The sequence below is a fragment of the Panthera tigris genome, chromosome B1, assembly GCF_018350195.1.
Source record: "Panthera tigris isolate Pti1 chromosome B1, P.tigris_Pti1_mat1.1, whole genome shotgun sequence".
NCBI lineage: Eukaryota > Metazoa > Chordata > Mammalia > Carnivora > Felidae > Panthera > Panthera tigris.
Window position 1 is genome coordinate 1058749 of NC_056663.1, and position 26803 is coordinate 1085551.

General features: G+C 54.3%; 1 protein-coding gene across 7 annotated transcripts in view; it reads left to right on the top strand.

Annotated features, from left to right (window-relative positions):
- DLGAP2 (DLG associated protein 2) overlaps positions 1-26803 on the top strand; it is a 783073-nt gene that overhangs the window by 160661 nt on the left and 595609 nt on the right. For 6 of the 7 annotated variants that reach the window (XM_042982841.1, XM_042982842.1, XM_042982836.1 and 3 more), the window contains exon 3: positions 17603-17657. In XM_042982841.1, the coding sequence (XP_042838775.1) occupies positions 17603-17657 (55 nt within the window). Of the gene's footprint in view, positions 1-349; positions 465-17602; positions 17658-26803 lie in introns of those variants that run through there. The other variant, XM_042982839.1, reaches the window with a different exon arrangement.

Sequence of the window (26803 nt, forward strand, 5' to 3'; positions counted from 1 at the left end):
CAGGCATAGGGTTGACCTTGGAAGAAGACCATTCAGGGCGCACGTGGCGGTTGCTGTGAGCCTGGGAGCGTCCACAACACATGATACGCCAGGTGCTACGCGGCTGCCATCCACGAGGAGCCGGGAAGGCCCGCGGAAACGTGGGGGAGGGTGCAGCACGGGGTGGGTATGGGGAGGGCACATTCCGGAGAGCCTGGCCTCCAGAAGGTCTGGGGAGCATCGCGCCCGCCCGGGGTGGAGAGCAGAGCCCTGGCCCCTGGTGGTCTGGGGAGCGGCGCGCACGCACGTGGTAGCGCATGCGCACTTGTTCACGAGCCCTGCCGCAGGCGGTCTCACGGCCGCCCGGCTGGCTGCTGTCAGAACCCAGAGAACAGCAGATGCGGGCAAGGGCACAGGGAAAAGGGGCACCTTGTGTCCTGCTGGTGGGAATGCAAAGTCCTGCAGCCATGTGGAGGTCCAGAGAGGTAAGAAAAGCGCCACCACCGGGGCCAGAATTTCACTAAGTATACACGCCTCCTGGCGGAAGCAGGGACTTGGGTCCTGCATGGCTGTGCTCACGGCAGCCAGCAGGTGTGTTCCTGTGCAGAGAGGGGCTGAAATGTGTCCGCACGTGTGTCCACACGCGTGCACGTGTGTACGTGTGTGTCCTGTTATCTAGGTGCAGCGTTTCTCCAGAGACTCCCAACTACGACAACGTCGTTTTCCGTTCAGTAGACAGGAAGAAAAACTGGAATAATCCTGAAGAAGAATTGTTTCATGAGTCTTAACCATGCCGAGATGATCGATTAAATGAACAGGCATTTGTGATTTATCTTAGTTACATGTGCTCAGTGCACTCAAATTTTCTTACACTGCAAATAAATTTAATTAAATTTAATTAAATGGATGGAACCAGTATGCGCCCTTGTCTACAGCAGAGAAGCAGGAGGAATGTGAGAGGAGAGGACTGCTCGAGGCCATGGCCCCACGGTCTTGGGTGAAGACGGGCTGACGTGGCCTCAGGGCCCCGGGGAGTTGCGGCAGGAGTCTCCTGGGTGGATTCAGCCCTCGAAGGGGGGACGCTGTGGTCGTGGCCGAGCACCTGCCCGCCTGTCTGTGTGTCTGTCTCTGCGCTCATTTCTATCTGTCTTTGGGGAGAATGTGTATCGAGTCCCCTCTGTGCGAGGTGCTCCAGTTCTGGGACAGCTTGTGAGTGACACAGCGCCATGTCCCCTGCGTCCCTCCCCAGGGGCCTCAGCGGGGGCCAGGTTGTGGCCCGCCTCCTCACCTGCCCGGGGGTCCACCGCTCCTGGAAGGTGGGGTTCCCCTCATCATGTACTAAGTCATAGAGGATCCCACCTGCTTGTATAATGCTGCCCTGAAGCTTCCCTGACTGCTGTGCTGGAGATTTGGCTGTCAGTTGATGGCATGGTGGATGACGTCGTGGGTGGCGTGATGGATGGTGTGGTCAGTGCTGTGGTGGGTGGTGTGGTGGATGGTGTGGTCAATGGCATGGTGGGTGGCGTGATGGATGTTGTGGTCAGTGGTGTGGTGGGTGGCGTGGTCAATGGCATGGTGGGTGGCATGAGGGACGGTGTGGTCAGTGGCATGGTAGGTGGCGTGGTGGATGGTGTTGTGGTCAGTGGTGTGGTAGGTGGCATGGTCAATGGCGTGGTGGGTTGTGTGGTGGATGGCATGGTGGTGGTGTGATGGATGGTGTGGTCAGTGGTGTGGGTGGCGTGGTCAATGGCATGGTGGGTTGTGTGGTGGATGGCATGGTGGTGGTGTGATGGATGGTGTGGTCAATGGCATGGTGGGTGGTGTGGTGGATGATGTGGTCAGTGGCGTGGTAGGTGACGTGGTGGATGGCGTGGTGGGTGGTGTGATGGATGGTGTGGTCAGTGGTGTGGGTGGCGTGGTCAATGGCGTGGTGGATGGTGTGGTCAATGGCATGGTGCGTGGCATGATGGATGGTGTGGTCATTGGTGTGGTGGGTGGCGTGGTCAATGGCGTGGTGGGTGGCACGAGGGATGGTATGGTCAGTGGCGTGGTAGGTGGCGTGGTGGATGGCGTGGTTGCGGTGCTAAGTGATTCTTGCCTCCTGCCCACATGTGCTTCTCATCACAGGGGTGGCCGTGGGACTGCACTTTGTACCTAAGAGATGCCAGTGGAGGCGCTGCGTTCCTTGTGGTGACCCTGAGGAGCCAGTGCGTGACTGCTTGCCCCCACCCCGTGGCCGTGGGCTCCGGACAGTGGTCTCCGTGTGTCCCCCCTGAAATGGACGCAGTCAGCGAGCTTCATCTGTGTGTCTGCCACCCAGGCACCGGGGGACTGGTTGCCGCTACGGCACAACCAGGGCATTTGCACGTTCTGTGCAGGGTTCTGAAGCCACGGTTGTGAGTGGGCATTTGACAGGCAGTCACCAGGCCAGGTCAGCTCACGCCACAGTGGTGGAAGTTCTGTTTCTGAAGCCCGAAGGGTCCATCTGAGCTGTGAAACGGCCAGCAGTCCCATGACATCTCCATTCCTCAGTTCACTCTAAAGTGGGGGAATCGTGGCAGGTTTCCTGAGATCGCCACGGATATGGAATCAGAGCGCGACAGGCGAGCATGTGGCCTGAGGCCCGGACAGTGAGTGCTGTTGGATTTGTGCATCCTGATATCCACGGGTTTGCTTGCAGCTGCCATGCCCTGTATTCATCCGGGGGGCAGTCCCGCCTCGTGGGCCCAGCTGGGAGCAGCAGGGAAGGAGCCCTTGGTGTCCTGGGACCCCACAACTCGGACGCAGACCCCTGCACCTGTTTGTTAGGGTCAGTGGTCTGAGGCTGATGACCGCTCTCGCATGTGTCACTGTACCGAGTACCTCAACAGACACTGACTCAGGGCCCACGTCGAGCCCGGCTCTGGGCCCTGGGGCCACAGCACGGCCCCCTGACAGACCGTCCTGCCTGCACAGAGCTCCTGCTGTAGCGGGGCAGGGGGAGAGCGCACAGAAGCAGGAGGTAGCACCAGGCCGTGTAAACTACGAGGGAGCCCAGTGTGGGGAGAGCGGAGGAGCGGGTGCGGAGAAACGACCTTGAGAAGGCTGGAGGCGCCTTGCAGGCAATCTGGAGGGAGCCCTCGGTGAGGACGTCCTGGAGGGGAGCTTGCCAGCAGAGGGCAGCACGGGCAAAGGCCCTGGGGGATGCTTGGCAGGTGGGAGAGCAGCAAGGGGCCCGAGCGGCCGGGGCTCTTGAGGGGGCTGAGATCAGTAGCTCCTGCCACAGAGCTCTGGGGGCTTTGGGGCATTTAGGGACCAAGTGTTCTGAGGATGCATCAGTGTTCTGGGCCAACGATGACATCCAGACTGGCTTAGAAGGTCGGACTGGTTTGTGTGTGAAGACCAGTTTTGGGGCCACAAGAGCGGAAGCAGGCAGGCCAGTCAGGAGGATGCTGGACTCATCCGGCCAGTGGTAGCACGGCCGGGGCAGGAGTGGGGGGGCGTGAGACCCTGCCTGAGTCTGATGCAGGCTTCCAAGAGAGGTCTGAGGCCCCCGCCGGGGACAGTGTGCTGGCACCATTTGCAGAGATGTGGTCACGCATGGATGCATGTGGTCCGATGATTTGTTTACAAGAAGTGAGGTCGTTTGTTAGGGGGACATGTTAATTTTGGGATCCCACCGGACGTGTGAGTGGTAACAAGTGGGCAGTTGTACGTGTGGCCCTGAGATCCAGGGAAGGGAGTGTGCAGGGCTCGGGGATTCTGGACCAGGGCCCGGGTGGTGATGGAGAAAAGCCGTGTCCTAGGCACCCAGAGCTGAGAGGCGAGGTGAGGATTCGGCACAGGAGACTGGGAAGGAGCCGGAAGCCAAGGCGGGGGCCCTCCTGTGCTGTCAGAGGGCATGAGTTCAGACGGAGGCTCGGTTAGGGGAAGGTTCACAGGTGACGTGGAACCAAGCGTTTCTGTGGGGTCTTGGCGTGGACCCTCAGTGCTCCACTCACATCTCCGGGGGGCGCACATGGCAGGAGTGGGGTGTTGGGTAAGGTGCTTATTTTATAGCGTTAAGCGTTGACCGTTCTTGAACTTTCAGAGAACATACTTGACACAATTACCAGCGTTTCTGTGCGAATAACAGAGCTCTTTAAAGTGCCAGTGTTTGTGGGTCATCGCTGGCCCCCACGTCCCTTCACCTCTGTGGACTGAAGTCTCCGGGACCCCTCACCCTGCAGTCAGGAGGGACAGCCCGTTGGTGGTGAGGCTGGATGACCCGTGATTTAAGTCACTCTTTGCTTTTCCGATGATTTGTTTACAAAAAGTGAGAAATGATGTCTGTTCTCGTAATTTAAGTTGTTACGCCTTTTCAAAGCTGTCCATAGGACTGTAAGCTCCTAATTAGTTCCTGAGTTCTTAACTTTGTCAATCAATAGTTCCTGAAACTTAGACTAACAAGTGTGTGGGCCAGCGTTGTGAAACAGCCAGTCTAAACTCATTACATGCCAATTTCTGCTATTTTAAAACTCAGATAACTGTTCTGTAAAATTAAGTTAAATGGTCTCTTCTATAAGAATGGAAATATCTGCAACTTTTCTTGGCCCTTTTCTGTCTGTAACGGGTACAATTTGTGCAGTGTGTGTGCTGGCACTTCTTGGTTCCAGGCGTGCCCCCCCCCCCAACCCCGTCTACAGGATACAAGTATATTGTTTGACTTTCAGAAATGAGGTGTTTGACTCCTTCACGAGACCCGAAAGGCAGGCTGTCCTGAGGGGGTTTAGTTTTCTAAATCCTCAGGACCCTGTGAACACCCCGTGAGCGTGGGGTCACCTTTCCAGATCACAGGCGTTTGTTCTGTGCCAGCCGTTGGGGTGGGGCAGCATGAGGGGCTCGAGGTCCTCACTGCAGACCAAGGATGGACTCAGGGGACGGTATGAGGAGGCACCCCCATCCCGAGGTCGGCCTCTCCTGACAGCAGCACTGAGGGAAGCTTCTAGAAGTTTGAGTGGAGTGCATGCCTGAGGGAGAGCAGGGCCGGGGTGGTTGGTGAGGGTCTCTCCCAGTGTGGGGCCAGCCCTCCAGTTCCCCGCCCCCCCCCCCCCCCCCCCGACTTTCTTGTTGAGCAGAATGTAAGTCCATTGGCTTCCCTGGCTTTAGGGCTTGACCCTGACACCCTGTCTCACTGCTTCTACCCTCCACATGGCTGCCTGCCTGCCTGTTCCCATAACAGGGCCTCTCCCCTGCACCCGGTCCTTCCTGGGGGGGTCCCCACACCACAGTAAGTGGGACCCCGTCCTTCCCGGGGGGCCCCGCCCCACAGTAACTAGAACCCCGTCCTTCCCCCTGGGGGGCCCCCAGCCCACAGTAACTAGGACCCCGTCCTCCCCAGGCAGCCCTCACCCCTCGTCCTTCCCAGGGGCCCCCAGCCCATAGTAACTGGGACCCCATCCTTCCCTCCTGGGGGGACCCCGCCCCGCAGTAACTGGGACCCCGTCCTTCTCCCCGGGGGGGGGACCCCACCCCACAGTAATGAGGACTCAGGAGCTGGCATTGCTCTGGCAGATGCTCAGGGTCGCCCAGTGAGAATTGGGGAACAATTCGGAAGCCACATGTGCTCAAGAGCACACACCCCTGTCGTGGTGGCTTGGCCCCTCCCCTGCCTCCCCTGTGTCCCCGTCCATCATGGGGAGAGCCCGAGAGGATGTCCTCACAGGGTGGTCCCGGGCATTCGCCAGGGCCCCCTGCACGCAGCCCCACTGCGCTGCGAGCCGGGCTGGGCCGTGCAGACACGGGGGTGCAGCACGAGATCTTTGGTTGAGGAAAACCTCTCCGAGAACCGCTGGGGCGGTCCCTCACCCCGGTGCTCCCGTGGTCACCTGCTGGTGTTGACGGCACGCAGGGGCTGGGCCCACTCCAGGGCCCTACGATGTCCTGTCTCCGCGGGCTGCCCCGCGGGAGGTTTGCGCCAGGCTTCGTGGCCGAGGACCTCTGCTCTGGGCCTCCAGATGCCGAGGAGGCTGGTGCTGGTCTCTGGCTTCAGCCAGGGTGCTCCAGGGCCACAGAGCCGCAGGGCTCACGGGTGTGTCCGTCTGTCCCCCTCTCTGTGTCTCTCTGGCAGGACGTTTGTCGTGAGGAAGTGGCTCACGCATCACGGAGGCTGCGTCCGCAGGCTGGAGGCCCAGGGGCTCCGAGAACCAGGGAGCTGCCGGCTCATCTCCCAGGGTGAGGGCAGCAGGCACACTGTGGTGCCGGCTCCCGCCCTGAGGCGGAGAAGCGGGGGCAGCTCCTTCCTCCTCCCCTTTGGTCCTGCTCAGGCCCCGAGGGGACTGAACTATACCGCCACGCTGCCGGTCTGGTGCCGGGTCTGCTGGGGCAGGCGGTCTGTGCTCTGGAAACCCTCAGACGTGCCCAGAAACGGGGTTTCGTCTCGGCACCCTGAGGCCGGTCAAGGACGCCTCGGGACGCACGAGGTTAACCGTGGCCGGCACGGAGCCAGCAGGGTGGGCATCTCCAGCCGGGGGGCACGCGGTGGGCCGTGCGTGCAGTCTGACGGCCATGATCAGCCCAGAGGAAGGGGTTTGAGGGCGTCGAGGAGCGAAGACGGCGTTTCTGGCCACAGCCGTCCTGCAGGCCTGTTGCTCTACTTGGTCTCGTTCTCGAACGTGGGGGGTGTGCTGACGTGTGCCTCTCAGCCGGCTGTTTGCTGAGGGTGCAGAGGCTGGCTCCCTGCTGGCCTGTTTCAAAGAACAGCTCTCGTAAGGCTGGGCAGTGGCCTACGTCGTGCACTCAGAAGTGGTTGTTATCGTTGGAAACACTCTACACAGCTCGCTCAGTACGTGGTTCTCGGCCTCGAACATCGCCCCTCAGTTTGTGGATGTGCTGGGCGCCCCGCAGGCCCCCTGAGCTGGCGGCGGTGGGGAGCTCACCAGCTGCAGTGTGTGGTTCCCCCGTTGCCTCACTTGGGGGTGACGTTGGGCTTGGAGTCGTGGCCTCTCCATCTCCAGGGTGTTAGGTGCCAGTGCGGCGACATCGGGCGGATCACCGATGAGGACAGCCGTGTGGAACTTGACCCGCCCGTGGGTCTGGTCGTGTGGCCTCTGCCCATCCAGTGCCATTTCAGCGAGAGGTCCCTGCAGCTAGGTGACTTTGGGGTTTTCCCTGTTTCCCCCTGAAATCACAGGCAGCACCTTGTTCGGCCTCAGTGAGAGGCTTGCACTACAGCGTTGAGAACGGCTTTTTATTTTGAGGTTCTCATCGCGTGGTCATGTCCAGTGGTGTCAAGGGGTTTGCTTATTCACATCAGAACCGTGACGGGCTCCTTCCTGCAAGGGCCCGTCTGGATGAGCTCCCAGGACGGGGTTTGAGGGCTGCTGTGGGTCAGCAGGGGCAGCCCCCACATGGGTTTCTCAGCTGTCGCCCCAGCCACCCGACCGAGAGGAGGGGACCGTTGACCTCACTTTGTACGGACGCCCTGAGCTGTGTGTCTGTTGCCACGGAGGTGATGCTTTGTGGTTCGTAAGGAACGTTCAGTGCGGTTTTGTTGTTTGGAACACCACAGCAGTGAAGAGGGGCTATTAACTCCGTCTGGCGGGTTGAGTTTTAATCCTTGTGTTGACATCCATCTTTCCAGTACACAGCATGATGTGCACGCACGAACCCTGCGTGTGCAGTGTCTCTGGGGGCTGTTGTCTGTGCGGCCCGTGCTCTGTGGTAATGCTTCTACCAGCACAGATGCACCCGCCTCCCAGGAGAGGCGTGCGGTCACCCCGGGTCTCCTGTGTGTGACAGATGACAGCCGTTCTGCCGACAGAACAGTCCCTTGGTGGAGGGAGGGAGGGTCCAAGGAGGCCCAGCCGTGGGCACAGAGCCAGAGAGCCTGCCCTCCCCACGCCCTCAGCGGGCAGGTGGGGCACCTGCAGGAGGCTCATGTTCACTGTGTGGTGAAGTCCCTACAGTCCCCTGGACGTGCTTGCATTTTGTGTGAAATACAAGCCAGTTTCCAGTTTCCAGCATCGATGAGCATTCTCCCACCCTCCCCTCCCCCAGCACCCTCACCAGACGGTGCATCTGTCACACCTAATGATGTCGCCGTCGCCCAGAGTCCACAGTCTACACCGGGGTCCCTCTTGGTGTCATGCATCCTGTGGGTTTGCGGAAATGTGCGGTGACTTGTGTCCATCCTTACGGTGTCACCCAGCCTAGTCTCACTGCCCCGAGCCCCTCTGTGCTCCACCTGTTCGTCCTCCCTCCTCCCACAACCCCTGGCAGCCAGCCTCTCGTCTTCTCACTGTGTCCGTAGTTTTGCCTTTTCCAGGACGTCCTGGAGCTGGAATCACACAGGAAGTAGTCTTTCCAGATCGGCTTCTTTCCCTGAGCGATGCGCATTAAGGTTCCTGCATGCTTTCATGGTTGGATAGCTCACCTCTTTTTCATGCTGAACGATGTTGTATTGTCTGGATGGACCATTTTATCCATTCATCTGCTGAGGGGCTTCCGAGTTTGGGCAATTATGATAAAGCTGCTGTAAACTTCTGCGTACAGGCATTTGCGTGCACGTGAGTTTTCAACTGCTTTGGGAAATATCAAGGAGCAGGATTTCTGAATTGTACGTCAAGAGTGTGGTTAGTTCTGTAAGAAACAGCCACCCTGCATCCCCTAGAAACAGCCATCCTGTGTCCTGTAGAAACAGCCACCCTGGGTCCCCTAGAAACAGCCACCCTGGGTCCCCTAGAAACAGCCATCCCGCGTCCTGTACAAACAGCCACCCCCTGTCCCCTAGAAACAGCCATCCTGCGTCCTGTAGAAAGAGCCACCCTGCATCCCCTAGAAACAGCCACCCTGCGTCCCCTAGAAACAGCCACCCTGGGTCCCCTAGAAACAGCCATCCCACGTCCTGTATAAACAGCCACCCCCTGTCCCCTAGAAACAGCCATCCTGCGTCCTGTAGAAACAGCCACCCTGCATCCCCTAGAAACAGCCACCCTGGGTCTCCTAGAAACAGCCACCCTGGGTCCCCTAGAAACAGCCATCCCACGTCCTGTATAAACAGCCACCCCCTGTCCCCTAGAAACAGCCATCCTGTGTCCTGTAGAAACAGCCACCCTGCATCCCCTAGAAACAGCCACCCTGGGTCTCCTAGAAACAGCCACCCTGGGTCCCCTAGAAACAGCCATCCCACATCCTGTATAAACAGCCACCCCCTGTCCCCTAGAAACAGCCATCCTGCGTCCTGTAGAAACAGCCACCCTGCATCCCCTAGAAACAGCCACCCTGGGTCTCCTAGAAACAGCCACCCTGGGTCCCCTAGAAACAGCCATCCCACGTCCTGTATAAACAGCCACCCCCTGTCCCCTAGAAACAGCCATCCTGTGTCCTGTAGAAACAGCCACCCTGCATCCCCTAGAAACAGCCACCCTGGGTCTCCTAGAAACAGCCACCCTGGGTCCCCTAGAAACAGCCATCCCACATCCTGTATAAACAGCCACCCCCTGTCCCCTAGAAACAGCCATCCTGCGTCCTGTAGAAACAGCCACCCTGGGTCCCCTAAAAACAGCCACCCTGGGTCCCCTAGAAACAGCCACCCTGCATCCCCTAGAAACAGCCACCCTGCATCCCCTAGAAACAGCCACCCTGGGTCTCCTAGAAACAACCACCCTGGGTCCCCTAGAAACAGCCACCCCGCATCCTGTATAAACAGCCACCCCCTGTCCCCTAGAAACAGCCATCCTGCGTCCCCTGCGGAGGGAGAGGGACAGCTTCCGTCGCTCCGTGTCCTCGTTCGCCAGCGCTTGGCGTGCTCAGTGCTCCGGGTTTGGGCTGTCCTCACAGGTGTGGGTGGCGTCTCCTTGTCTGAATTTGCGTTTCCCTGATGACACGGGATGTGGCATGTCTTCTCACGTGCCTCTTTGCCGTCAGTCAAGGTCTTTGGCCCACGGCTTGAGTTGTCTGTTTTCTCGTTGGGTGTTCTGCGCACATTTTGGATAGTAGTCCTTTATGAGGTGTGTCTTATGCAGGTATTTTCTCCAGCCTGTGACTTGTGTCTTCTCTAGACAGTGCCTTTCACAGAGCAGAAGATTGTAGTTTTCATCAGGTGCAGCTTACTAATTCTTTCTTTCATGGCTCGTGCCTGGGGTGTTGTACCTAAAAGGGCGTCTCCCTGAGGAAGTGCGTCTAGGGTTTTCTTCTGTGCTATGCACTAGGGGATTTATAGTTTTGTCCTTCACGTTTAACCTGTGATCCACTTCGCGCTGTTTTTTGTGAAGGCTGCAAGTTCTGTGTCTGGATTCACCATTTTGCGCGTGGCCGCCTTTGTTGTGAAGACCACCCGTCTGCTCCGCTGTGTTGCTGGGGTCCCTTTGCCAGAGATGAGTTGTCTGTGCTTATGTTCCACTGGTCTGTCCGTTCTTTCACTGATACCATGCTGCCGTGATTACTGTGTTTAAATAGAAGCACTTGACCTGAGTGCTTATAGCCTTCGTAAGCCTTTTCTTACAGCCCTTCGTAAACATTTTATCGTGAAGTGACTCTGGATTGGGCCAGACCGTGCTCCTGTTTTGTTCTTTCTCCTAGCGTTTGCCTTATCCGGGTTTGCTGGATGTGGGTTTTGTATGAGGTAACGACTGAGTTCACGTGTGTCTGACTTATGATGAGAAAGCTATAAAAATGTGTGGAAGCACTTTAATTCCAAATAGGTATTTTGGTCATTTTTGTCATTTTGAATACCCTTAAGGACAGGGGCAGGCGCTTGGGTGGCTCAGTTGGTTGAGCGTCCAACTCTTGATTTCGGCTCAGGTCATGCATGCTCTTACGGTTTGTGAGTTTGAGCCCCAGGTTGGGCTCTGTGCTGACGGTGTGGAGCCTGCTTAGGATTCTCTCTCTCCCTCTCTCTGCCCCGCCCCCACTTATTCTCTCTCTCTCTCTCTCTCTCTCTCTCTCTCTCAAAATAAATAAACATTAAACGAATAAACATCCTTCAGGACAATTTAATACTGCTCTCCTATAATTGTAAAAATCATTGTGCAGACTGGCCGTACGTTATTTTATGTGAGTTTTAATTATCACGTGAATCCTACATGTACACACTATAAAAAGTGAAGTGGTTTTAGGAGGTGTGTGAAAGCGGCCCCGCCCTGTCCTGCTGCCTGGAGACCCCTGTCCCCTCCGAGTGCCCCGCTGGCGTGTGTGGAAGATGGGGCCTCTCCGGCCCCTCCCCCTGTGCTCAGTGTCCCTTCTGTCCTGATTTTTGGGTAAATCGATGGTCAGTACTTCGATCACATTCCGTTTATAGGATCACACCTCTTTTTTTGGTAACGTCTTTTATTGTTTGTTAATTGCCTTATTCTTTACTGTCTTAACATTTTTATCTTTCTTTCCTGTGTGTTCAGCCTGCATCCGTCCTCCGCACTCCCTCCTTCCCTGGGGCCATGGCCGGGTGTCACGTGGGGACCCTCCACCTGAGCGTGGCCCTAGCCTCCCCGGGGGTGGGGGGGTGGCCTCTCGGGCTCTCTGTCTGCTGCTGCCACAGGTCCTGTGGGGTCATTTTAGAAAGTGACCCATTTTATGCCTTGCTTGTCTCATGCTGTCTTCTGTTTCTCCCTTGGAATTTCTAAAACACCGTTTCTGCATATTCTAGCTTCCAGTATTTAGTATTTTGGTTGAGTTTGGGACTGTTTGTTCTGGATTTTCATGATGGTGAATCTTAGGCTCGTCACGTTGTGCTGGCTGTGCCAGGAGCTCAGTGGGCCTGTTGAGTCCGAAATTACGTCGTTCAGACCTGTGGATCATGACCGTCTGTGTGATGCTGTGTATTGTTTCGTGGCCTTTCACTCTGGACCTCCCACTGGCCAGAATGGTGTGCCCCCGGGATGGCCACATAACCTCTGTTCTCTCCTTTTTTCCCCTCTTTATATAATTTTTCTCTAAACCTTCTGGGAGACTTCCTTGAATTTGTTTTTTCAACTATTTTTTAAGATTTTATATTCATTTTTGTTTTCTTTTTAAATTTCCAAAAGCTGTTTCTTGTTCTGTAGATTTCCCTTTTATAAGAATAGCATCCTGTCCTTGGGTCATGGACAAAATCTCTCCTCCGTCTTTCTGCAATGTTAATTATCATTATCTTAAAATGTTCTCTCGTTTTGGTAATGCTTCTGTTTCCTCTGATTTTGTTTTTCTTAGTCACTGTCAGAGTGGGGGGTTTCTTTAAATGCATGATAATCCTCAGCTGTGAGTTTTCATTAAGTGCAAGACATTAAACATTTATGTGGAGTTGGTTTTTGGTGAGTAAATGGGGCTTATTGGCTGGTGGAATTTTCCACACAGATCTGGTGGCAAGCCAGTTTTAATTGGAAAGCCTACGTTAATAGGTAGTTTCTCTTGGCCTTTTTCATTTTTCAGAGGAGAATATTCTGGTCTCCTGCTTGGGGAGGACAGGGGTGGGGCAGGTGACAGGCCAGGGTTCTCCTTCTGGAAGAAGGTGAAGCAGGTGGGAGGCAGAACCGTTGGGCGTGCCAGCTTTGTGTCTCGCTTCTGTGCAGCCCCGGGATCGCTCCCCAGCACCCATGTGCTTTTTGCTCCCTCTGGTTCATGTCTCTGGGTGTGGGAGGGGGGCCTGGGCACGACACACTCCGGCGTGGCTGCTTGTGCCCTCCCTGGAGACACAATGTGCTTCTGAGCCCCAAACTTCTGGTGCTGAGTCCTTGCCGAGAACTCTCGGACAGTCAGACCCTAGATTTATGGCTCTCCTCCTTCTGCTCCTTATCTTTTTTTTTTAAAGTTTATTTGTTAATTTTGAGAGAGAGGGAGAGAGAGAATCCCAAGAATCTGAGCTGTCAGCATGGAGCCCAGTGCAGGGCTCGAACCCACAAACTGTGAGATCTTGATGTGAGCTGAGATCACGAGTCAGATGCTTAACCGACTGAGCCCCCCCCCCCCCGACGCCCCTTTCTGCTCCTTATCTGTCAGGCACCTGTTGAAATCCTTTCCGTACGTGCTCAGACACTCGGTTCTTGTGTGTGAGTTTTTATCTCAGCCACTCTTCCGACTTAAAGTCATGTCTGTGTGTGTCGAAGGGATGGGTTAATTGAATGTGTTGCTGTGTTTACGCAGCATAAGCTGCATGCTGGGCTGGCTCAGTTCGCCGAGTGTGTTTCCTGTCCAGGGAGCATCAGTGTCGCTTGGGAGCTCAGTAGAAGTGTAGATTCTGGGTGTGTCCGTGCACCTGTGTGTTTAAAGGCATAGGAGAGATTTATTGAAGATTGGGAACAAGATCTTTTCCAGAGCTTTGTTGTGCTATAATTGATACACGAAAACTCCAGTTTGAGGCGTTGGGATGTGGACACACACCATCCCCACAGTCAAGGCCGTGAACGTGGCCACTGCCTCCCAACGTGCCCTTGCCCCTCCTCGCGGTGTGGTGGGCACCCCCTACATACCATCTGCCTGCACGCATTCCAGGAGCTCGGCATAGCATCGCGGATGGCGGGTGCTGCGTGTGCACAGGCCTCCCGAGCTCCTCCTCCAGCCCGGAAACAGGGGTGAGTGCAGGGCTGGGGGGGGGGGGCTGTGCTTACAGCCCCCTGCATCACGCTGATGCAGGCAGAGTGTGATGACGCACCCCTGCCCCACTCACATGTGACCGTCGAGGCTGCTGGTGGCGGAGGCTTGCCCTGCGCACGTGCCTGTGCCCTGAGGGAGTAACAGGGGCCTGTATCACTAGGAATAGGGACGTCTCCGTCTGTGAACCCCCTCTTCCAGTCCGCCCTCCAGTGTGGGAGTGCGTGCAAACTCCCTTCATCCCCACAGCCGCCCTGAACGTGTTTTCTTTGGAGATGCGAGCTGACGGTCATGGTGCGTGTGGGGCAGCCGCCTCCCCGGCCAGCTGCTGCGAGGGGCCGCCACGGGCACGGGGCTCGACTGAGCACACGGGAGGTATGCCGGGCCCCAGGGCAAGCGTGGGGCCGGGGGCCAGCCTCTGTGTGGCCGTGTGCCTTGCAGCAGGTGCCTAAGCTGGTCACTGCTGCTCAGCTCCCCTTGGGAGGGAGGCATAGGAGAGAAAGCCTGTCAGACATGTGCAGCTCCGCGGGCCTGGCAGTGACGTGGGGGCCGTGTGCAGATCCGTGTGCAGATCCGTGGTCCTGGATGGGAAGCGGGGACCACGTGTAAATCCGTGTGCAGATCCGTGGTCCTGGCTGTGACACGGAAGCCTGGCTGTCTCATTTCGTGAGAGCCACGGACACGGCTTCTTGTCGGGACCTGCCTGCAGCTCTTGGCCAACAGTTATCGGCCGGGAAGAGGGGCCTGAGCAGCTTGGTGTACCCCGTGCTCCCCGCGCTGCAGAACGTGTCTGAGGCTCACGTGCCCCGTGGAGCACGTTGCGCTGCACGGTGTTAGTTTGCAGATGTAAAGGGCACTAGCTCGTTACCTGGGCCGTAGGAAGTAAGGCTGTGAGGGCCTCCAGCTCACGTGGCTCGTTGAGTCCACATCCAGCTTCTCGTGACCACACGGGGATGGAGAGGCTTCTGCCTGGATGGAGGGAGAAGGGGCGAGGACGAAACAGCACCCCTGAGAAATTTTATTTTTAAATATGAATGTAGTTGACACAGGATGTTGCCTCCAGACCTTGTTTTCTTCTGAAAGATGACGCACATATCTGAGGTCTGCGCCATTCAATACGGCGGCCACAGCCACGCTCGCACTTGAAATGTGGACAGTGCGACCGAGGACCAGAATTTCGAATTTTAATTGACTTCACATATTTTCACTTAACTTCGCCCGTGTGGCCAGTCAGCGCCGTATTGGGTCAGCAGCACCGGATCTGAGGCTCTGGCTCTCTTGACCTGATGCCTTAGGTAAACCCTGCTCAGGTTGGCCCCGCCAGGAGTCAGGATGCAGGGAGGAGCGAAAGCTTGAAGTTGACATTCGGGGAATGGATTGTCAGTTGGAAGACTCTGGACACAGGACGCAGAGGACGTAGGCAGCAGCGGTTTCCGAGAGCACGTGCTGTGGGTGTCATGCTCGTGATTACGTTGGCAGGTGCCCATGGATGTGTTCTGTGGGGTGCAGAGCACGGTGTCCCCCAGGTATTCTCCGCAGTAAATGCTCTCCTGCAACGGGCAGGTTAGTGGCTTTGAGCCTTTACTAGTGCCGTTGGTCAGGCAGGGTGATTTCATTCCCTTCTGCTATTTCCTGGGGAGGCTTCAGGGAGGGAGCGAGGCTACTGTGGGTCCCCGGCCCAGCCCCAGCTGGTGGCGAGGAAGAGACGTGAGGCTGTGGCGCCTGCCGGGAACGAGCACCGGTGTCTCACCTGTGGCCATAGCGAGGAGGAGCTTGTCGAGATTAGGGATGGGTGCTATTTTTGAACTCAAATGGTCTGCCCTCAGCAAAGTCACAAGTGGATTCTATGGCTGCTTGTGATTTCTCTGGACCCATATGTTCTCTTGCTTGGGGTCACGTGAGAAGAGCCACACGGCTTGTTCACAGAGACTGCGGTGGCCAGGGTGGGCTGAGCGCTGCCTCTGTGGGACCCTGGAATGAGCAAGTGGCCATGCCAGTTGGAGGCCGCGTGGGGCAGCGTCTAGGGTGGGGGCTGGAATGGGGAGAATCGCGGGGTCGGGTGCAGAGGCCTGTTGAGGCTTAGTTGTGTGTGTGGGTGCTATGCATGGGAGTTCCTGTGGCTTGCTTTTAGAATCACCCGTCTAATAAGCTGACGTGTGTTTGTGGACATCTGTGTGGCTCTCGAGGTCTTTCTTCCCTGACACAGATGCCACAGGATGGACCCCAGTGGGGTGTGATTGCCCTGGCATATCGGGGCCTGGAAGGGGGTCTTCCTACCTGTGGACAGTCCCTGTGGAGCGTGCGGCCCCCCAACCCCACCCCAGGCGGGAATCACGGATTCTGAGGAAGCCCTTGTCACCACTGCGGTCTTTCCCACTGGTTCCTGCACTGCCTAGAACCACAGACTTGTGGTGTCTCTTAGGTTTGTTTAGACTTGGAAATTGGGAATACCATTTTGTCTGCAGCTGATGATACTTGGGCGTGAATTATTCCTTCCCTGGTGTGGAGGGATGGCAGGCAGCATGGAAGAGAAGGCCGATGCTCTTACAGAGCGAAGCTTCTGTGACCGTTAGTTCCACCTATTACAACAGGCTGTGCGCTTGACTGGATCGCAAGTCGATCAAGGGCAGACCCTGGGCTCGGTGCCCCCTGCCTCCCCCTGCCTCTCCCCTCTTCCCTCTCTCCCTGCCTCTCCCCCCTCACCCTCCCTCTCCCCCCATCCCTGCCTCTCCTCCCTTTCCCTGCCTCTCCTCCCTCTCCTCCCTCTCCTCCCTCTCCTCCCTCTCCTCCCTCTCCCTCCCTCTCCCTCCCTCTCCCTCCCTCTCCCTCTCTCTCCCTCCCTCTCCCTCCCTCTCCTCCCCCTCCCTGCCTCTCCTCCCTCCCTGCCTTCCCCCTCCCTCTCCCTGCCTTTCCCTCTCCCTCTCCCCCTCCCTCTCCCTGCCTCTCCCTCCTCCCTCTCTGCCTAACTCCCCCCCCACCCTGCTTCTCCCTCCCTCTCCCCCCTCCCTGCCTCTCCCTCCTCCCTCTCTGCCTAACTGCCCCCCCACCCGCGCTGCTTCTCCCTCCCTCCCTCCCTCCCTCTCCCCCCCCCGCCTCTCCTCCCTCCCTGCCTTCCCCCTCCCTCTCCCTGCCTTTCCCCCTCCCTCTCCCCGCCTTTCCCCCTCCCTCTCCCCCCTCCCTCTCCCTGCCTCTCCCCTTCCCTCTCCCTGCCTCTCCCTCCTCCCTCTCTGCCTAACTCCCCCCCCCCACCCGCCCTGCTTCTCCCTCCCTCCCTGCCTCTCCCTCTCTCTTCACTAAGTAATTGCTCCGAGATAAGTAATGCCTGCTTCTGGGCTGAGAGTCTTGGATGGGTGTAATCACAGAGGGTTGAGGAATGGTTGCAGCTTCATCGGTGGAAAACTCAGGATGGAAGTCCAGCTTTTACTGTGATTGAGTTAGAACACCGAATCGTAAATCCCCACGTGGTCTCTTCGGTGCAGCTTCTTTCAGTCTGTGCCTTGCCGTCGCCTCACGCTGCTGTTTTCTGGGGAGAAAGCTATTTTCTGTTATTTTCACCTTCCCTTCACTTATCAAATAAGATATTTCCTTCATCATTTACGACCAAACCATGAATGTAAATAGAGCCTTTTCTCCCACATTCCTCTTTGTGACTCATCCTAGATGAAAGCATCTGTGCCTGGATCCCACAAGACAGGCTCTGTATACTGCCGCTGTATGCTTCTCCACTTTCAGGCTCTAATTGCATCTAATATTTTAAAAGCCATCACAAAAATTGGTGGGCCCATTTGCCTCATTGTAGGAGTCCCCTGAGTGCAGCTTTCAAGATCCTCTCAGGACCCATTAGGGGCATCCATGAAATAGAACTGCATTACCATTCTGGAACAGCATATATAATCAGCACACCTACCTGATTAACCTTTTTGATGAAAAATGTGTGTCATCAAAATTTTTCTGAATTGTTTAATTTGTTAGATCGTTCTGGGCGTGATGACCCTGTGCGACACGGAGCGACCTTATTAGAGAAACACTGCTACAGTTAATGAGACACCTTTCTCCACCTGAGTGATAACCAGATGTATCTTATTTGTGTGTTTTGAAACAGGTTTTGCCTGGCATTCTCCAGAAGCATTGCTGTATCTTACCAGACAGGAATACAGGTAAATATGTTTTGTTCTTCTGATGTGAGCTGACGGGTTTTCTCTCAGTGGAAAATTTGAGAAATGTGATTGCATAATTTAGACACCTTGTGTTTTTAGCTGTTGTTTTAGTGCAAGATTGTATATTGACTGAAACAAGCGAAAAACTGGATTGTTCAGTTTTGCGGTGAGTTACAGCCTGAGCTCGGAGATCTGTTTCTCTTTGACAAAGTAAATATATTTAGATGATTGTTGTCTTAGGCTTTTAAGGGAAACTGGTTGTGTTTTAAAGTTGAATATCTGAGTTTCAAAGTGGTTTATTTTGTTGGTTGTACTTACTAAGACAGACCTCCGGGACTGGCAGGCACAGAACGTGTTTGTGGTCAGTCTGCTGTCTGGGCGTTACTGCAGCCAGGCTAGGAACTGGCCAGGTGTTCTGTTCTTAAAGCCTTGAGGGTCTCAATGAGAAAACAAAGGATGGGTGTCTTGCCGTGGGAGATCGTGTGTTGTGTGATTTCTCACAGATTTGGCATCTGGAGGTTGTAAATGAGGCGGTTTGTATTACTCTTAGGAAACATGTTGGGGGGGGGGGAATATCCTGAAAAGAAACCTTTGGAACTTTATTAGTCGTTTTAAAGCTCAGGAACAAGCATGAAGATCGCATGATGGAGTGTGTTGTCCTTTGGGCCTTTGTCTCAATTAGTGTCCCTGGTGGGGTTTCTAATTTAGAGCATTTTCAAAAGAAATTGCAGGACCTGAGGACAAGATACAGAATGCTCTGTCTTTCCTCCCAGGGCTAGTTCTGTGAGAATTTGCTCCTTCCTGGGATAAGCTGTGTCCCGTCAGATGTGTCTGCATCCCAGGGTGCTGGTGCTGGGTACGGAATGGAGGCACGCTGCTGTCCCCTTAGGGTTTACAGCTTTAACACAATGAGCCGTAACGGACTCTCTGAGAGTCAGAAGAATTTAACGTGTTGGGATCTACTCTAACAGCATATTAACCAGCTAGAATGGTTATTGGAGTCTCATTCTTAAGTGATCAATGAGTTACTGTTTTATATTATGCATTCCAGTGTAAAACAGCGAGTATTTGGGGAAAATAGGATCTTTATTTATTTTTTTACTTATGATCATGGACAGACTGTATCACCACCTGTATTATTTTTCACAAACAGTCCATAGAGTGGTCCCTGTTTTGTTATCACCCATTTGGATATACCCTGGTTGTGACTTAGAGCACACTTACTTACAGGGGAGTTGGTCCGGAATGTGGCTACGTATCTTTTGAGCCTCTTTTTATATTTCAGAAGTCTTGGTTAGTAACAAAAATATGCGAACAGGTCCCATGTGAAGGAACAAAGATTTTTGCAAACTGTGTCCATCAACAATAGTGAGTGGCACACAAGTTAAAGAAGGAGTGATTAGTTCTTGCGCATTAGTTTATGTCTTCCAGGCGAGTCTCTGTTTCTGAGCCACATCAAAAAATAATGATAAAATTCGCTAAAGGCTAAGTACCATTCTCTGGGAATCTAACTGGATTTTAAATGTTGAAATGAGCTTTCTGTATTTTTAGACCATTTGTTACATAAGAAGTTTCAAGTTAATATGTGAAATTCTGCCAAATTGAGATGTTTTATTCACTTTCTGTAAGAATCCAAGGAACTAGCCTTTAGAACCCAGAAAGCATCCCCTTCAGTAAGACCTGAATACTGAGAACGTTTGTTAGGGGATTTTCTTTTGAAGATTTTTACATTATAGAAGTCAGTTCTTGAAGACCCAAGGCTATGACATTAGGTGCGGAAAACGAAAGGAATTGTATCGAATGAGAGGAAAGAAAAGTCGGCTGAAATTATCACTCTTTCAAAGTGTCAGCTCATTCAGAGCTGAAAGATGTGTGAATTCTGGTTTTTACCACGTAATGTGATGCAATATGTCTGAAGCTGCTCAATTATTTAGGAGACGTTGTTTGGAAATTTCTTCAGACTCAGATGGAATGGTTTATTGGCTTTGCATTTTAATGACATACAGGTTCCTTATGAACTTGAATGGATATTTTTGTAGTCTTAGTAGTTGTATAGAAGCGTTTCCACCTTTTTGATTAAAGTCAGTGCTGAAATGGGGAAAGCGTTTCATTTTGGGAAGATGAAAATGTTCTGGACGGTGTTGTTGGGTGTGTGACACCCTGCGTGCACCCAGTGCCACTGAGCTCTGCACTTAAAAATGGTTAAGATGGTAAATTTTATGTGTGTTTTGCCACAGTTAAAAAATTGGACAGCTCTGGGATGAGCCATGCTGTGATGTTGTTTGCGTTTTGCTTTTTAGTTATTTTAGAAATTCTGTAGCTGCATACCCGGAAGAAGATGCACATATTTTCAGGCGTTTGTCATTGTCATGGAACTGATGCCCTTAACAGAACTGGGTATGAAAAGCACGAGGAGTAACATCGGATGGCACACTTCGCCCTTCTCTGGATTAAACAGGAAAGACAGACGTCATCTTCTCTTTGTGTTTCGACTCCTTGGGATACTTTTGGCCGATGATACGCAGAGCTGAGTGAAGTCTCTTGACCAGCTCCACACACTGCCTTATTTTCCGTGTTGCTCTCAATAGAGCGTCAGGCAGGCAGCGTGTGTCACGTCGTGGTGGGGACGCGCCTGCACAACCAAATGCGCCCGTAGGCCCTTTCGTGTTTTAGTACGTCAGCTTTGCTTCTAGCCACTCTCTCTTTTCTTGTTTTGGGGCCCCTGTTTGACCCTTCATCTGCCTTCGGTGTGCCCCCTCTCTGGAGGAGAGCACTGCCTTCGGTGTGCTCCCTCTGTGGAGCGTGTGTGCGGATCCAGCACCTGCGGGGGGACGGGACCGGCTTGGGGAGGAGTGGCGGATGCCCGGCGGACCACTCAGGTGGGCGGTTGGCACAGCAGCAGCATCTGGTACTCAGCTCCCTTACCAGCCTCTCCTGGAGTGGCCGCAAAGTGTCGTGGGCCCCTCCGTCTCTCAGCACCGGTATGGGGAGCTGCCTCTGACCCGCACGTGGAATGAGGGCAGGTGTCCTATGGTCTGCTTCCCTTCAGCGTGGAACCCTTGTGTCTGAACCCCAGATGGCTGGTCTTTGGTGGGACCCCTGGGCACTGCACAGTTAAGATAGTCCAAGGTGGTGCTCAATCCTGTGTGGTTGGAATCTTATTTGAGCAGTGACTTCTTCACAAACATCATTTTATTATGATTGGCTATTTTCCGCACTAAAGTTAACCCGTCTTTACTTTGTAATAGGCAGTTTCCGCTGTGAGGTTGGCGGACGTCGGCACGTTCGTTCCTTGCGGTACGTGACTCACAGCCCAAGCTGCCCGTTACCTCTCTGACAGTATCTCGTGTCTCATCACACGAGGGTACGGTTTACCCATAACCATTGTTGGCTAACACATCGGGGGCAACCCTCCATGAAAGAGATGTGGATTAGGAATCCAGGTTTCCCCAACAGTGAGGATTTGAGCAGCGAGGAGGTTGGGAGATGTTTAGTTCTTGGACAGTTGGGCTTCCTTATCTTGATCAGTGTGGCTGCTTCAGAAGTGCCACGCCACTTGGGGAGTCGTGAGCTTGGCAGATTCTCCTTTGTTCAGGCTACACAGCAGGCAGGGATTGGTATTCCGAGCTCCACTGTCCCGCAGCATTTATCCTGTGTGGTCAGGAGACAGCCCATTCCACTGCTAAGACTAATGAGAACTTTCTGGAATGAATTGGGTTTGCAGTGAAGCAGTGGCTGCACCCACACAAAGTTTGGTAGTAACACCTACGTCATGAAGCCTCAAGTGAGGGGGCTGCGTCATGCCTCTGTTCGACGGAATGGAAAATGTGAAATAATCTGTGTATAAAAATCGGGGTGGAAAGATGTTAAGTATTTCTGTTATTTTGTGGAACCGATTCTTGTGTTTGCAAATACGTACTGTGTCATTCACTGAGGCCATAAGGGTTACTGACTCTGGTTGTTGTTGGGTCCCTGCCAGTGAGTTGCTGGTCAGTGTTTGACAGTGAGAGAGGGGCCAGGAGGCCCGGGTGTCTGTGCTGGATGTGCTCCACCCCTCTTGTGGGTGAGTGTGGGTCCGCGAGGACTTCTCAGCTGCTTGCCCTCCCCAGCTGCTACAAGCTAGCTCTGCTGTCCCACCGGTTCCTGCCTTTGTGCCCATGTGTCCTTCCCGAGGTGTCTTATCCAGGGGCCAGGGGTCCATGTGTTCAGTTGTGTATTGGCTAAATAGAATCTTGGATTGAGCTTAATGTTTGTGAGAGGGCATTTAGTTTACCAAACCTACATAGGTTGACAAATATCTTTATCCTGTATACTTGGATGTGGAGTCTAAATGCACTGTTACATAAGGTTTTAGAAGCCTATGGGGTGGTGGACTTAATTACACATTATTGAACTCTTCAGTGAGTAAGGCTATTGGAATATGGACACCCGCTGGGGTCGTTTGCATACTGAGCTCAAATGGCAGAGGGAACATCGTTGTCGAAATGGCAGGAGCGTTTGTGTTTGCTCCGTCTAAATCCCCGGTGTCTTCAGAGCCAAGGGTTTTAAAAAGCTTAAAATTGTTTTTAATGTTTTATTTTATTTTATTTTGTTATTTTTTTAAAAATATAATTTCTTGTCAAGGTGGCTAGCATATAGCGTATACAGTGTGCTCTTGGTTTGGGGGTTCCTGTGATTCATTGCTTACACACGACACCCAATGCTGGTCCCGACAAGTGCCCTCCTCAGTGCCCGTCACCCATTTTTCCCTCCCCCTGACCCCCAGCCCCATCAATTCTTAGTTTGGTCTCTGTATTTTTTTTTAACGTTTTTATTTATTTTTGAGACAGAGACAAAGCATGAACGGGGGAGGGTCAGAGAGAGGGAGACACAGAATCCGAACAGGCTCCAGGCTCTGAGCTGTCAGCACAGAGCCCGACGCGGGGCTCGAACTCACGGACCGGGAGATCGTGACCTGAGCCGAAGTCGGCCGCTTAACCGACTGAGCCACCCAGGCGCCCTGGTCTCTGTATTTAAGAGTCTCTTCTGGTTTGCCTCCCTCCCTCTCTGTAACTATTTTTGTGTTATCTCCCTTCCCCCAAGGTCTTCTGGGAAGTTTCTCAATGAGAAAGAATGAAATCCTGCCATTTGGAACCACATGGATGGAACTGGAGAGTCTTATGCTGAGTGAAATAAGTCAGTCAGAGGACAGATGTCCTATGTTTTCACTCACATGTGGAATTTGAGAAACGTTTTATTTTTGAGAGAGACAGAGTTTGAGTGGGGGAGGGGCAGAGAGAGAGAGGGAGACACAGAATCGGAAGCAGGCTCCAGGCTCCGAGCTGTCAGCACAGAGCCCGATGTGGGGCTCGAACCCACGAACTGTGAGATCGTGACCTGAGCTGAACTCGGACGCTCAACGAACTGAGCCACCCTGGTGCCCCTTAAAAAGCTTTTATTTTCGCGATGGGCACATACAGGAAAATCAGTGAGTGAGTTTGCTGTGTTTGCCACAGACCTGTCTCAAGAATAAAGGGTTCCCAGTAACTGATGGCGGAAGAAGGCTCACGGTCTGCGAGTGGGAGTGAACCTCTAGTTTGTGATTTTCACACCCAACGGGCGTGATTCCCCAAAGCTCTGCATGCAGCCATGTCACCAGTGTTAAACTTAAGCTTTGTGGTAACCGTGGGCGTCGCACCTTGTGTTCCTAAGGTGTCTCGGTTTAAAAGTCTCTCAGATCACGGTAACTTTTCGGGAGTCCTTCCACTTTCTTGGGAGATAGGGAATGTGGTGCCATTTTGCGGGTGATCCACAGGTACATGTGACTTCACGTGTTGTCACACAGCTGCTAACTACTTTGCTGGGACGCAGATATCCGTTTTCCCTCTAAGTCAGCACATGACACCACAGTGACCCTGTGTGTAGACTTCCCTACCGAATACGGTTCCAGGCAAGCAGTATGGACCAGGGTGCCAGTGGAGGGAGACCAGCTTGGCCTGTGGAGCTTCAGGATGATGTGGCTAAGTGCTCCAGATGGCTTTGTTGCCAAGAAGATGTCCAGTTAAGTGGGAAACTTACCTCCACAGGATGCTTAACCATTTTCAAAATGTCAGGTGAATGGCATTTGAAGACTAGGTTAAGGGTAAAATGTCACTTCTTTCAAAGGCCAGATATTTCATAAGTTTCTCTTACCCAGATACTGAAATTATTTACACAACCTGAGGTGTGCAAATGGGGTGCCTTGCTGTGTGGCTCGCACGGTGGGAACGACAGAGGAGAAGCCAGGAAGAGCCTTCTGTGCTCAGCCTGTGTCTCTGTGGCTGGTGACCCCCCAGCCTGTGTCTCTGTGGCCTGGTGACACCCTAGTCCACATCTCCATGGCCCGGTGACTCCCCAGCCTGCATCTGCATGGTCTGGTGATGCCCCAGCCTGTGTCTCCGTGGCCTGGTGACACCCCAGCCCACATCTCCATGGCCTGGTGACACCCCAGCCCGCATCTGCAGGGTCCAGTGATACCTTAGACTGTGTCTCTGTGGCCCAGTGACTCCCCAGCCCGTGTCTTGTGGCCGGTGACCCCCCAGCCTGTGTCTCTGTGGCCTGGTGACGCCCCAGCCTGTGTCTCCATGGCCTAGTGACACGTTTCCTTCCCTGTCCACCAACTGAAGACAAAAAACAAAAATCCTCATCTGCCAAAAAGGGCTTTATTTCATAAACTGAAAATTACTTTATTAGAATCCAAGTCATGCTATTTAATTGCTGACAGAATGAAAGGTTATGGATCAATAGTTTTAAGGCCAGAACTGTTTTTTTTTTTTTTTTCCCACGTGGCTTATTCCTAACCCTGAGGGCCTGCTTCTAGCCTAGCTGGCATCTTTGTACCACGTAGAAAAATGTCACCCCTTGGGGAAAGCGAGATGGAAATGAACGGAAGTGGGTTCCTGCTCTGCTCACCCCGGGAGCAGGCGCTTCTGTGCAGAGCAGGTGGAGGTATTTACTAACTGAGTTTTATGTTTAGTGGCAGTTTAATGTGGAGACACCAGCTCTGTGGCTCAGGGTTGAACGTGGTCTGGATGTGTCTCCACCGGGGGCCTCAAGATCCCCCGAAGACTTACTGGGACTGCCCTGTGTGTACTGATCGGGGGGGGGGGGGGCGGCGAGGGGACCTGAAATGACTGCTCACGGGGAATGCTCAGCCCTGTGAGCGGGTTCGTGCCCTGGGGGTGTTGGGAGCGTCTTCACGGCTCTGGGCTCGTCTGCCCACTAACCCTGGGGCTGCATTTCATGGGAGCACAGAGGGCTCCTGGTGCCGAGCGGTGTGACCTTGCTCATGCCGTGAGCCGTGTGTCCAAAGCCCCGCGGGGAGAAGCCGGATCTGTGGAGGAGAGTGGCCCCGACGTCTGCCCCCGCGTCTCGAGAGCCCTGTGTGTGCACTGTGTGACCGTGAGTGCACAGCTGCCCCACGTCCCCGTGTCCACTGAGCAGGCCTGGTGCTTGCTCCTGGAGTGTGAACCGCCCACCTGCTCCCCAGGGGCTCCGGGGCTCCTGACTGAGGACATGTGCGAAGGTACATGTCTAGCTACTGTCTGTCCAGCGCCCTGTGTGTCTATCTACCCGCGGTACGCCCCCCCCCACCCCACCCCATGTGTCCTGTCCACCTGCACCTCTGCTTTACCGCGTCCTCCCTGCCCTCTTGTTATTTTGTGTTGCTGCTACCAAAGCAAATGCAAGGCAGGTCATTCGTAAGCGACTTTCAGTTCTTTCCGGCGTGAGACAGCACGCAAGTGCATTCGTACAGAAAGAAAACTGACGGGCAGGTATCAGTCTGTGGTTGATCGTTAAATCCAACCTAACCCCTTTCAGCCACCGGAACTGAAGAAGGAGAGGCCTGAAGCTTCCCTCGAGTTGCTGTTGTAAGTGCTGACTTGGTGTGGCACCAAGACGGGTGACCTGGCCCCAGGGTCTTTGCTTCTTGCTGTGGGAATCTGGTTCCGGAAGCCAGGAATTAAGGTCCTGAAGAACTGGATCAAGGTCAGGGTTGATGCTGAGGGGGATTTGAGGGTCTGGACCCTCCCCCCAGGCTCGCCATCCCTGTGAGAACCGGGTGGTGCCCTAGGCCCTCCTCTGGCCTGCAGAGTCCCCTCCGGGTTCGTCTCTTGCTGGGCAGAGGATGGTGTGAGTGCTGGAGGGTTGTGGGGTCGCCAGCTTTTCCTTCGCCCACCGTTCTTCTGAGTGAATCGTAGTGAGCCGCGTATGTCGGCGTTTTGAGAGTGAGATCCGGAAGAGGTTTGTCTGTTGCCCCACCACGGACACTCAGGTTTGGACGGGCACATTCTTTCCCAGGATGCTGCTGCCCACACGTAGGTCCGAGGAGGGAGCGGGAGGTGGAGGGAGGGTGCCCGGTGCAAGTGCGCCTGTACTCCTGATACGATCATGGCACCCTTTCTCCGCAGGAACATTAGCTCCCCTTGTGTTAGTCATTCTGGGCTTAGTCTAGGGCTTCTTGCCCTTCTGGAGGCTGGACGTCCGCGGGCAAGGCCCCGGCAGGCACTGCCCTCTTGCTGTGCCCTCACCTGCACAGAGCAGGGACGTGATCTTGTACCTCTTTGCTAAGGTCACTGACCCCAGCAGGGGGGCCCCGCCCTCATGACCAAGTCCCCTCCCAAAGACCCCGTCCTGACACTGCGACATTGAGGGGTGGGCTTCAATATAAGAGTGTCCTGGGGGCACAGACTACTGGTCTGTAGCAATCCTGCTCGGAGCTCCTGCACACTTAACCAAATGTGCTCTTCCCCTCGAAACCGTTAATGCTCATCTTTAAAGTGTCGGAAGGTTGGTGGGGTTATTGGTCTTTGCCAATGGAGGAAACCCGCCAGTGAGAGAAGCTGTCTTGTGGAGTGAGGCCAGCTGACCAACAACCTTTGACCCTCCCCATGATGAGGAGGGTCTGTTTCCCAACCCCTCAAGTCCAGACTAGCCTTGGCTCTGCGGCTGGCTTTGACCTATAGAACCCGGTGGAAATGATACTGTCCTAATTCTGAGCATGGCCTCTGGACGTGGCCATTTTTAGAAGCCTGGGGTAGCCTTCCAGAGGGTGAGCCATCACGGGGAGAAAGGCTGTGCCTGCCTGGTGCCTGTGTGAAACCACCTGGGATCTTCTCACTGCTGGG